The sequence below is a fragment of the Nerophis lumbriciformis genome, linkage group LG28 (genome assembly GCF_033978685.3).
Source record: "Nerophis lumbriciformis linkage group LG28, RoL_Nlum_v2.1, whole genome shotgun sequence".
Taxonomy (NCBI): Eukaryota; Metazoa; Chordata; class Actinopteri; order Syngnathiformes; family Syngnathidae; genus Nerophis; species Nerophis lumbriciformis.
The window spans coordinates 25,339,468-25,352,417 of NC_084575.2; the positions used below are offsets into that span (position 1 = coordinate 25,339,468).

At 41.4% G+C, this 12,950-nt stretch overlaps 1 protein-coding gene across 3 annotated transcripts in view; it reads right to left on the reverse strand.

Moving 5' to 3' along the window:
• Window positions 1-12,950, reverse strand: part of pdzrn3b (PDZ domain containing RING finger 3b) — a 268,544-nt gene that overhangs the window by 18,588 nt on the left and 237,006 nt on the right. For all 3 annotated transcript variants that reach the window (XM_061923958.1, XM_061923960.1, XM_061923959.1), the window contains 2 exons: window positions 7,321-7,580; window positions 1,879-1,966 (listed from right to left, as the gene is read on the reverse strand). In XM_061923958.1, coding sequence (XP_061779942.1) covers window positions 1,879-1,966; window positions 7,321-7,580 — 348 coding nt within the window. The remainder of the gene's footprint in view (window positions 1-1,878; window positions 1,967-7,320; window positions 7,581-12,950) is intronic.

Sequence of the window (12,950 nt, forward strand, 5' to 3'; positions counted from 1 at the left end):
GAGTTGGGAAATTGTGTTAGATGTAAATATAAACGGAATACAATGCAAATCCCTTTCAACCCATATTCAATTGAATGCACTACAAAGACAAGATATTTGATGTTCAAACTCATAAACTTTATTTTTTTTTTGCAAATAATAATTAACTTAGAATTTCATGGCTGCAACACGTGCCAAAGTAGTTGGGAAAGGGCATGTTCACCACTGTGTTACATGGCCTTTCCTTTTAACAACACTCAGTAAACGTTTGGGAACTGAGGAGACACATTTTTTTAAGCTTCTCAGGTGGAATTCTTTCCCATTCTTGCTTGATGTACAGCTTAAGTTGTTCAACAGTCCGGGGGTCTCCGTTGTGGTATTTTAGGCTTCATGATGCGCCACACAATTTCAATGGGAAACAGGTCTGGACTAGAGGCAGGCCAGTCTAGTACCCGCACTCTTTTACTATGAAGCCACTTTGATGTAACACGTGGCTTGGTATTGTCTTGCTGAAATAAGCAGGGGCGTCCATAGTAACGTTGCTTGGATGGCAACATATGTTGCTCCAAAACCTGTATGTATCTTTCAGCATTAATGGGGCAAGTTACCCATGTCTTGGGCACTAACACACCCCCATACCATCACACATGCTGGCTTTTCAACTTTGCGCCTAGAACAATCCAGATGGTTCTTTTCCTCTTTGGTCCGGAGGACACGACGTCAACAGTTTCCAAAAACAATTTGAAATGTGGACTTGTCAGACCACAGAACACTTTTCCACTTTGTATCAGTCCATCCTAGATGAGCTCAGGCCCAGCGAAGCCGACGGCGTTTCTGGGTGTTGTTGATAAACAGTTTTCGCCTTGCATAGGAGAGTTTTACCTTGCACTTACAGATGTAGCGACCAACTGTAGTTACTGACAGTGGGTTTCTGAAGTGTTCCTGAGCCCATGTGGTGATATCCTTTACACACTGATGTCGCTTGTTGATGCAGTACAGCCTAAGGGAACGAAGGTCACGGGCTTAGCTGCTTACGTGCAGTGATTTCTCCAGATTCTCTGAACCCTTTGATGATATTACGGACCGTAGATGGTGAAATCCCTAAATTCCTTGCAATAGCTGGTTGAGAAAGGTTTTTCCTAAACTGTTCAACAATTTGCTCACGCATTTGTTGACAAAGTGGTGACCCTCGCCCCATCCTTGTTTGTGAATGACTGAGCATTTCATGGAATCTACTTTTATACCCAATCATGGCACCCACCTGTTCCCAATTTGCCTGTTAACCTGTGGGATGTTCTTAAATAAGTGTTTGATGAGCATTCCTCAACTTTATCAGTATTTATTGCCACCTTTCCCAACTTCTTTGTCACGTGTTGCTGGCACCAAATTCTAAAGTTAATGATTATTTGCCAAAAAAAAAAAAAGTTTATCAGTGTGAACATCAAATATGTTGTCTTTGTAGCATATTCAACTAAATAATGGTTGAAAAGGATTTGCAAATCATTGTATTCCGTTTATATTTACATCCAACACAATTTCCCAACTCATATGGAAACGGGGTTTGTATATGTGACCACTCCTTTTAGAGGCGGCCTCAGTGATGTTGACTATGGAACTCTGAATAAAAAGAGGGACGCGGGAGATGAACCTTAGAGCGTAGGGCGAGACTGTGACTAAGTGTTCAGCTCCATGCGTTCTCCTCATGAGCTAAATTGAACTCTGTCTCTGCATGGTGTTTGAACCTGACACTGATCTTGGACAGGTATGCACTGAAAATGTAATTTTTTAGTGCAATGACAATAAAGATCCATCCATCCATAAGCAAACTGTATTGACACGCATTTGAGTGCAATAGTTTCAAGTTTGAAAAGTAATTCAGTGCCTCGACATGATGCTTACCTCATATTCTAGCTCTTCACGTTCTATGTCCTGATTGATGCCGTCCAGGAAGTCATTGGGGTCAAAGTATTCATGCCCAGGAGGATGCCTGAATAACGACAGAATGAAGGACAAACTGAAAAATGGAATAATCATTTTTAAATGGGAAAAACATCATATCTTAATTTAATTTGGTCCCGGATTGGAAAATGGAACGAGTCAGGGAGCTCGTAGTATGAAGTCTATGCAGACGTCTCACTTGAATCAGAAACTGCAGAGCCACCCAGAGGCTAGTTAGAAATTAATAAACTCCGTTATTAATTTGACAAGGAAATCAATTAAAACAATCACAATTATTACTTAAAGTCAGACTGCTGCTGGCCAAAAAGGTGTAAAATGTAGCCAGACTCTCAGACTTCAGGACCTGACACAGGAGACTATGCAAATTTCCATGAACGCAACACCAGTTAATTTCCCCGTGTGCCCGGGGGGAGTTGTCGACTCCTGTGACAGGTACGTGTTCCCATCAAAGCTCAAACACATCCGGTGTGATCACAGCCCCGCAGGCGGGAAGAGATAATAAGGTGTCACGCTTCCAATTAACGGTCTGTGTGAAAGGTGTGTGCTGGAGTGCTAAGTGACCTCTTAAACACAGCACAGGCAACGCATCCAGTTAAAATCCTGCCGACCCGACGCGTATTTTCAATTCCAAGCTACAATTACTTTTTTCGTTTCTATAAACTGAAGGCTGATTTGGTATCAAGAATGGGAGCATCGATCCAATCATCGATTGTATCGATACCATGGTAAGCATTGCTATAGAGTAGGATTCGATACTATTCGGTACTTTTCTAAATAAAGGGGACCACAACATTTTTTATTGTTGGCTTTATTTTAAAAGGGAACATTATCACCAGACCTATGTAAGCGTCAATATATACCTTGATGTTGCAGAAAAAAGACCATAGATTTTTTTAACTGATTTTCGAACTCTAAATGGGTGAATTTTGGCGAATTAAACGCCTTTCTATTATTCGCTCTCGGAGCGATGACGTCACAACTCGGGAAGCACCGGGTCAAATCAGCTCTGTTATTTTCCGTTTTTTTCGACTGTTTTCCGTACCTTGGAGACATCATGCCTCGTCGGTGTGTTGTCGGAGGGTGTAACAACACGAACAGGGACGGATTCAAGTTGCACCAGTGGCCCAAAGATGCGAAAGTGGCAAGAAATTGGACGTTTGTTCCGCACACTTTACCGACGAAAGCTATGCTACGACAGAGATGGCAAGAATGTGTGGATATCCTGCGACACTCAAAGCAGATGCATTTCCAAGCTTTCAGGAAAAGAGAGCGGATGAGGGTATGTCTACAGAATATATTAATTGATGAAAACTGGGCTGTCTGCACTCTCAAAGTGCATGTTGTTGCCAAATGTATTTCATATGCTGTAAACCTAGTTCATAGTTGTTTTTTTCCTTTAATGCCAAACAAACACATACCAATCGTTGGTTTGAAGGCGATCGCCGAATTCGTCCTCGCTTTCTCCCGTGTCGCTGGCTGTCGTGTCGTTTTCGTCGGTTTCGCTTGCATACGGTTCAAACCGATATGGCTCAATAGCTTCAGTTTCTTCTTCAATTTCGTTTTCGCTACCTGCCTCCACACTACAACCATCCGTTTCAATACATGGACCGACACCAGCAGATGACATGGCACCCCAAACCATCACCCAACCATGCAAATTTTGCATTTCCTTTGGAAATCGAGGTCCCAGAGTCTGGAGGAAGACAGGAGAGGCACAGGATCCACGTTGCCTGAAGTCTAGTGTAAAGTTTCCACCATCAGTGATGGTTTGGGGTGCCATGTCATCTGCTGGTGTCAGTCCACTCTGTTTCCTGAGATCCAGGGTCAACGCAGCCGTCTACCAGCAAGTTTTAGAGCACTTCATGCTTCCTGCTGCTGACCTGCTCTATGGAGATGGAGATTTCAAGTTCCAACAGGACTTGGCGCCTGCACACAGCGCAAAATCTACTCGTGCCTGGTTTACGGACCATAGTATTTATGTTTGAAATTGGCCCGCCAACTCCCCTGACCTTAGCCCCATAGAAAATCTGTGGGGTATTGTGAAAAGGAAGATGCAGAATGCCAGACCCAAAAACGCAGAAGAGTTGAAGGCCACTATCAGAGCAACCTGGGCTCTCATAACACCTGAGCAGTGCCAGAAACTCATCGACTCCATGCCACGCCGCATTAACGCAGTAATTGAGGCAAAAGGAGCTCCAACCAAGTATTGAGTATTGTACATGCTCATATTTTTCATTTTCATACTTTTCAGTTGGCCAACATTTCTAAAAATCCCTTTTTTGTATTAGCCTTAAGTAATATTCTAATTTTGTGACACACGGAATTTTGGATTTTCATTTGTTGCCACTTCAAATCATCAAAATTAAATGAAATAAACATTTGAATGCATCAGTCTGTGTGCAATGAATAAATATAATGTACAAGTTACACCTTTTGAATGCAATTACTGAAATAAATCAAGTTTTTCAAAATATTCTAATTTACTGGCTTTTACCTGTACATACAGATCGTGTGTCATGAGATATAAATTGAATTGAGATGACTTAAAAGAAACTAAATGACCTCAAATATACCTACAGATGAGGCATAATGATGCAATATGTACATATAGCTAGCCTAAATAGCATGTTAGCATCGATTAGCTTGCAGTCATGCAGTGACCAAATATGCCTGATTAGCACTCCACACAAGTCAATAACATCAACAAAACTCACCTTTGTGCATTCATGCACAACATTAAAAGTTTGGTGGACAAAATGAGACAGAAAAAGAAGTGGCATAAAACACGTCCTAGAAAGTCGGAGAAAGTTATACATGTAAACAAACTATGGTGAGTTCAAGGACCGCCAAAATTAGTAGGACAAAACGGCGCTCGCCAAATACTCGAATCAGTCAAGCATGTTTAATATAAACAGTGTGCTTTATAACAATTAGGGAGGTTTGTGTCATGTTTGTCCTCCTACAGAAACCATTTTAAAACAAAAAATATTTTTTTTCCCCCTCATCTTTTTCCATTTTTCATACATTTTTGAAAAAGCTCCAGAGAGCCACGAGGGCGGCGCTAAAGAGCTGCATGCGGCTCTAGAGCCGCGGGTTGCCGACCCCTGGACTAGACGTATAAGATTTCATGGGATTTAGCGATTAGGAGTGACAGATTGTTTGGTAAACGTATAGCATGTTCTATATGTTATAGTTATTTGAATGACTCTTACCATAATATGTTACGTTAACATACCAGGCACGTTCTCAGTTGGTTATTTATGCCTCATATAACGTACACTTATTCAGCCTGTTGTTCACTATTCTTTATTTATTTTAAATTGCCTTTCAAATGTCTATTCTTGGTGTTGGGTTTTATCAAATAAATTTCCCCCAAAAATGCGACTTACTGTATACTCCAGTGCGATTTATATGTTTTTTTCCTTCTTTATTATTAGAGATGCGTTAAAATGTAATAACGGAAATTATTGGTATCGTTTTTTTTTGTTTATTTTTTTATTAAATCAACATAAAAAAACACAAGATACACTTACAATTAGTGCACCAACCCAAAAAACATTCCTCCCCCATTTACACTCATTCACACAAAAGGGTTGTTTCTTTCTGTTATTAATATTCTGGTTCCTACATTATATATCAATATATATCAATACAGTCTGCAAGGGATACAGTCCGTAAGCACACATGATTGTGCGTGCTGCTGGTCCACTAATAGTACTAACCTTTAACAGTTAATTTTACTAATCTTCATTAATTACTAGTTTCTATGTAACTGTTTTTATATTGTTTTACTTTCTTTTTTATTCAAGAAAATGTTTTTAATTTATTTATCTTATTTTATTTTATTAATTTTTAAAAAAAAGTACCTTATCTTCACCATACCTGGTTGTCCAAATTAGGCATAATAATGTGTTAATTCCACGACTGTATATATCGGTTGATATCGGTAATTAAACAAGTTGGACAATATCGGAAAATCGGATATCGGCAAAAAGCCATTATCGGACATCCCTATTTATTATGCATTTTCGTCCGGTGCGACTTATACTCCGGAGCGACTTATACTCCGAAAAATATGGTACTTGAATTATTATATAGTAAGATTCCATTAGTGATTATTTTGGTCACAAAATAATCCCAACAATATCGTTTATTGGTAATAATTTGTGGGACAATATACAGCAAACGGTATTATTGGCATGACTGTCAGCACATAGAATACTGGATAATACTTTTTTCCAAAATTGGTCATTTTTTAATTTCTCGCCCGTAAAAGGGTGGAGTGCCATCTCCGGGTTGGGGAGGAGATCCTGCCCCAAGTGGAGGAGTTCAAGTACCTCGGAGTCTTGTTCACGAGTGAGGGAAGAGTGGATCGTGAGATCGACAGGCGGATCGGTGCGGCGTCTTCAGTAATGCGGACGCTGTATCGATCCGTTGTGGTGAAGAAGGAGCTGAGCCGGAAGGCAAAGTTCTCAATTTACCGGTCGATCTACGTTCCCATCCTCACCTATGGTCATGAGCTTTGGGTTATGACCGAAAGGACAAGATCACGGGTACAAGCGGCCGAAATGAGTTTTCTCCGCCGGGTGGCGGGGCTCTCCCTTAGAGATAGGGTGAGAAGTTCTGCCATCCGAGAGGAGCTCAAAGTAAAGCCGCTGCTCCTCCACATCGAGAGGAGCCAGATGAGGTGGTTCGGGCATCTGGTCAGGATGCCACCCGAACGCCTCCCTAGGGAGGTGTTTAGGGCACGTCCGACCGGTAGGAGGCCACGGGGAAGACCCAGGACACATTGGGAAGACTATGTCTCCCGGCTGGCCTGGGAACGCCTTGGGGTCCCACAGGAAGAGCTGGACGAAGTGGCTGGGGAAAGAGGGAAGTCTGGGCTTCCCTGCTTAGGCTGCTGCCCCCGCGACCCGACCTCGGATAAGCGGAAGAAGATGGATGGATGGATGAATGGTCATTTTTCACAGGTAATTTGAATAAACAATAGGACTTCACCTTTACTGTGCAATTGTTGTTGACTAGCTGAATCACTGCGGCATTTGGTACACACCTTTCGCTGACTGTGCGTAAAATTGAAGCGAGACCGCCATTAATCTAAACGGGCGGTATTTAGGAATTAATTGTCCCTAAATCCATGACCATTTGTGTAATGGCAATGAAACTGCACATACCTGTCTTACATGTGAGTTATTGAGCTTTTTAATGCTCGGATGGTAAGTGCACATGTGTCAAGAGATAACTTATTGCAACACAACAACATAAAAAAAGGCTTGCACTCAGATTAAAACACCAAATTGGCAAACTACACATCCTATAGACCGGATTACTGGGATTTAACTGATGTTTTCTGCATTATACTGGCACGATGTTGGCACTTACGCGTCTGGAAGCAGGTATTCCTCAAGCACGGTCAAGGAGGACGACGGCTGCTGCAGTTTGGTGAGGGTAAGGGGCATGATGTGCTGCAGGGTGATTTCTGTCTGGGTACTGATATCTGACATCTGCGTGTCGCTGGTAGGGCTGACCACTTTGGGCAGTGGGGCCCGGCGCAAAACTTGCACCATGATGGGATCCTTGGCGATACGGAAGGCCTCCACCGCCTGGTCGTGAGTTGCTGTTGAGAGATCTTTGCTATTGACCTGAAAGAAGGACAGCACAGAAAAAAAAAATGTGAGGTTCACATTATTTTTACAGAGCTGAAAACACGATTTGTCATGCAAGATTTATCATTCATGATCATTACAGTCATTTAACTGTAAATTACAAAACCCAAAACTGGTGATGTTTTGAAGCTTTTCAGGTGGAATTCTTTCCCATTCTTGCTTGATGTACAGCTTAAGTTGTTCAACAGGCCGCGGGTCTCCGTTGTGGTATTTTAGGCTTCATAATGCGCCACACATTTTCAATGGGACACAGGTCTGAACTACAGGCAGGTCAGTCGGTCTCTTTTACTATGAAGCCACGCTGTTGCAACACGTGGCTTGGCATTGTCTTGCTGAAATAAGCAGGGGCGTCCATGATAACGTTGCTTGGATGGCAACATATGTTGCTCCAAAACCTGTATGTACCTTTCAGCATTAATGGTGCCTTCACAGGTGTGCAAGTTTCCCATGCCTTGGGCACTAATACACCCCCATACCATCACAGATGCTGTTTTTTTAACTTTGCGCCGAGAACAATCCGGATGGTTCTTTTCCTCTTTGTTCCGGAGGACACGACGTCCACAGTTTCCAAAAACAATTTGAAATGTGGACTCGTCAGACCACAGAACACTTTTCCACTTTGCATCAGTCCATCTTAGATGAGCTCGGGCCCAGCGAAGCCGGCAGCGTTTCTGGGTGTTGTTGATAAATGGCTCTCGCTTTGCATAGGAGAGTTTTAACTTGCACTTTAATGTAGCGACAAACTGTAGTTACTGATAGTGGTGTTCCTGAGCCCATGTGGTGATATCCTTTACACACTGATGTCGGTTTTTCATGCAGTACCTCCTGAGAAATCCCTCAAATGTCCCTCAGGTGTGTTCAAAATATTTTGGAAGCATACAGTACATGTAATGCAAATATACCTGTACTAAACGTTTCATAATCTTTGAAACAAATGGTCAGTAACTTATCCAATTTTTTTTTTAGGACATTGGTATCTCAGGATACGTGTGCCTGACTTTTTCATGATAGCTAGCTGTCCTTTGGCTAATTGTAATATGTTAGGTTGCGAGTAAAAATTCCGGTGACGAGACTCCCAACCACTAGTTGGCGTAGAAAATGCCACAGTGCCAAATGTCAATTCGTAAGATCCGACCAAAACCTCCGATGTCTTACTTGCTAGCATTAGCTTGTAGCTATAGATTGATATAATTTAGTTTTTCCAACCAGTGGAATGAAGTAAGTGAGTCAAAAATGTGTGTAGCCTATTGTTGGATCGCAAGCGCCCTCTAGAGGGCCGCCAAAAAATATTTCTTAGCTGTGGTCTGTATGGGCTGAAGCGGTACTCGGTTGTAATACACTTTTCCACCACTTATGGCAGTAATGACAGTATTAGACACACAGAGGAAGTCTGGCTTTTAAAGTCATATAGAAGTTTCTAAAGCGCAAAAATTATGACTGAAGTGGGGAACATTTATTTTCATTTGCACTTTAATCTTATTGACAGTTTATTTAAGAAACATACATCAATAGTATTTATTATTTAGTTAGAATTTTCCTCAGTTTTGATGAATCCCTACTTTTCCAGTACATTTGATTAGTATTTATTTTTAGGTTTTTATTTTTTAGGCTTATCCGGTTAAACTGTAAGCAGGTTAGATATTGTTATTGAATACGATTAAAATCATAGAAATCATTTGTAAGCTGCGGTACTACTGTATGTTTATTTCACGGTACGAGCTGTGTCACCGAATTAAATCAACTCCATACCGAGGTACTACTGTATTTACTTAATAAGACATGAAACCGCCTTGAACAGAGAATATTCTGCTTGGGTAACGAGTCATTAGTATGTGAGGTTATGTTACCGAGTCAGAGTCAGACCAAACACAACGGAACTTTAATTAAGTGTACCCTTTCTTGAATTAATCAAAAAGAATTAGGTACACGCTTGGTCTTTAATTTAGCAAAGTCCGGAAATAGAGTATTTAACCTCCCGTCACAAACGTTGGATTGTGTGCCATCTATTAACCCTAGAAGATTAATTGAAGTAAAAGGTTCTTGCATAGAGGAGGATAACAGATGGGACTTGCACCACCAACATAAGAACTCGAAGTTCACGGTTCTTCAAAGGGCTGATATCAGTTAAATGTGTAATCAGACTAATAGTCGTATATGAACAAGGTTATATGGGTTTGAAAGCCAGAGCCTCTTTTGCACTTTACCCAGGAACCAAGCAACATTTGGATGGTCTTGGATGTACTTCCTTTGCAGGGCATGGAGAGATCAACATGACTACTTTAAAGATTGATGATTCTGTAGCTACATCAGCTTGATTGACATACATTTTCCAGCACAACACATAGGGCCACAGGAACCTTTTAGTTCCAGGGAACACAATCACCAAGAACTAACAGTTCGCTGCCTCTCGCCCAAATGTCAGCTGCCCAACTCAACCATGACCCTGAACAGCAGGGGATTGGGGTAGAGGTGGAAGTTACAGTTCAATTATCATACAAGTGGGTACAGAGTTTCCATGCACAAGCCAGGTGAACCTTTTGAATAACCACCTGCATGATATCTAAAACTTTACTCCGGTTACGACCTTGAGATTAGATTTGAATCTTGCTCTATTTCTTTGTTTACCATATTCCTATTCTTTTGAGTGTGTGAGGTATCTGACCCCCGATTGTTATTTGCGACCCACAGCCGGCCGTGGTGTTGCACATCAGCTGAGGAATACAAGCTCTTTTGTGCTTTCTTCCCTCTGCATGTTGTCTCCAGCAGTCAAACCTGGTTGCCAGGAATCCTTGAGCTACTTGAAGGTGGTGAACCCGAGACAAAGCCTTTATCCCCCTTCTTCTGTTGGGCCTGGAGCATTCTGCTTCAGTGCTCTCAATGGGGGGAGTCTCCTCCCAGCTGTGGAGGGGGTCCCACAGTCTCTATTCACTCCCCTCACCTCTGACACAGAGCGCTGCTTTGCGGCACAGTTGGGGAAAAAACCCACAACACTCCTCCTGACACAATACACGCCGCTTCATCGCCAGAGAGATGTCAAAAACTACACTATGCTGACCCTGTGTAGAAATTGAATTACAGTTGTTTGGAAATCATAGGTGATGTATTTCCAAGTAAAAAAAAGTGATAATGATCCAACGCAAAATGACTTCTTGACCTCAGACCAGGTTCACCTTGGAGATGCACTTGAGCTGACATAACGAACCGTGACTGTCATGCAGAAATGACTCTGACAACGTCTGGTGCTTCCTCTCAGAGAGGTCTCTGTTAAATCAATTTAATGACAAGAGGGCAGCATGGTCCTACTTAAAGGAATACTAATTTGTTCTCAATCACATCACAAATGCTTTGTTATTGGCAGTTGAGGCATTTACGCAGCCATGTAGTGGTGTTGTAAATCATTGCCAGTCGACCAGTATCTTCATGTAAGAATCATGTATCATGAAAAAGACACGTATCCAATAAACCCAACTTGTATCGTCGAGTAAAAGACCCATATGTCGTTAAAACAGGCTTGTAGCCCTTTGAAATTGGCTAGAATTTGCTCGTGACACTGACCAATATCCCGATGCAGTAGCGGACCAGAGCCTCAATGCAACAGACCAGAATCCCTATGAAACATAGTATCCTTATGGAACATAACTGTATACCTCTACAATCGACTTGTATATCCACTTAATAGCATGTAACAGATCATGCGTAAGACCTACCTTATCTTCATGTAACATACCTGTATCCACATGAATAAGATATGTGTACTCCTAAGGAACAGACCGATACCGGTAGAACAGGCCTGCATTTCTTTGAAATCAGCAATAATTTGGATGTATACCTATGACGCAGACCAGTATCCTGATGTAACAGATCTGTATCCCTATTTAGCAGACCTGTATCTACATCGAACACAACTGGATCCTCAATGCAACAGAACTGTATCCCTATGAACCATCCCGTAGTACCCTTATAGAACAGAACTGTATACTTCTACAATCAACTTGTATATCCATTGTATATCATGTAACAGAACGTCATGCATAACAGACCAACAGTATCTTCATGTAACAGACCTGTATCCCCATGAAAAAGACACGTATCCCATAAAACCAACTTGTACCATCAAGTAAAAGACCCATATGTCGTTAAAACAGTTTTGTAGCCCTTTGAAATTGGCTAGAATTTGCTCGTGACATGCCTATGACATTGACCAATCTCCCAATGCAGTAGCAGACCAGATCCTCAATGCAACAGATGCCACAAACCCGTATCCCTATGAAACATAGTATCTTTATGGAACAGAACTGTATACCTCTACAATCGATTTGTATATCAATTTAATAGCCTGTAACAGATCATGGGTAAGATCTACCTTACCTTCATGTAACATACCTGTATCCCCATGAATAAGATACGTGTACTCCTAAGGAACAGACCGATACCGGTACAACAGGCCTGCATTTATTTGAAATCAGCAAGAATTTGCATGTATACCTATGACTCAAACCAGTATCCTGATGTAACAGATCTGTATCCCTATTTAGCAGACCTGTATCTACATCTAACAAAACTAGATCCTCAATGAAACAGACTTGAGTCCCAATGCAACAGAACTATATCCCTATGAACCATCCCTTAGTACCCTTATGGAACAGAACTGTATACCTCTACAATCAACTTGTATATCCATTGTATATCATGTAACAGAACATCATGCATAACAGACCAACAATATCTTCAGGTAACAGACCTGTATCCCCATGAAAAAGACACGTATCCAATGACACCAACTTGTACCATCAAGTAAAATACCCATATGTCGTTAAAACAGGTTTGTAGCCCTTTGAAATTGGCTAGAATTTGCTTGTGACATGCCTATGACATTGACCAATCTCCCAATGCAGTAGCAGACCAGATCCTCAATGCAACAGATGCCACAGACCCGTATCCCTATGAAACATAGTATCTTTATGGAACATAACTGTATACCTCTACAATCCACTTGTATATCAATTTAATAGCATGTAACAGATCATGCGTAAGACCTACCTTATCTTTATGTACCATACCTGTATCCCCATGAATAAGATACGTGTACTCCTAAGGAACAGACCGATACCGGTACAACAGGCCTGCATTTCTTTGAAATCAGCAATAATTTGGATGTATACCTATGACACAGACCAGTATCTTGATGTAACAGATCTGTATCCCTATTTAGCAGACCTGTATCTACATCGAACACAACTAGATCCTAAATGCAACAGAACTGTATCCCTATGAACCATCCCGTAGTACCCTTATGGAACAGAACTGTATAACTCTACATTCAACTTGTATATCCATTGTATATCA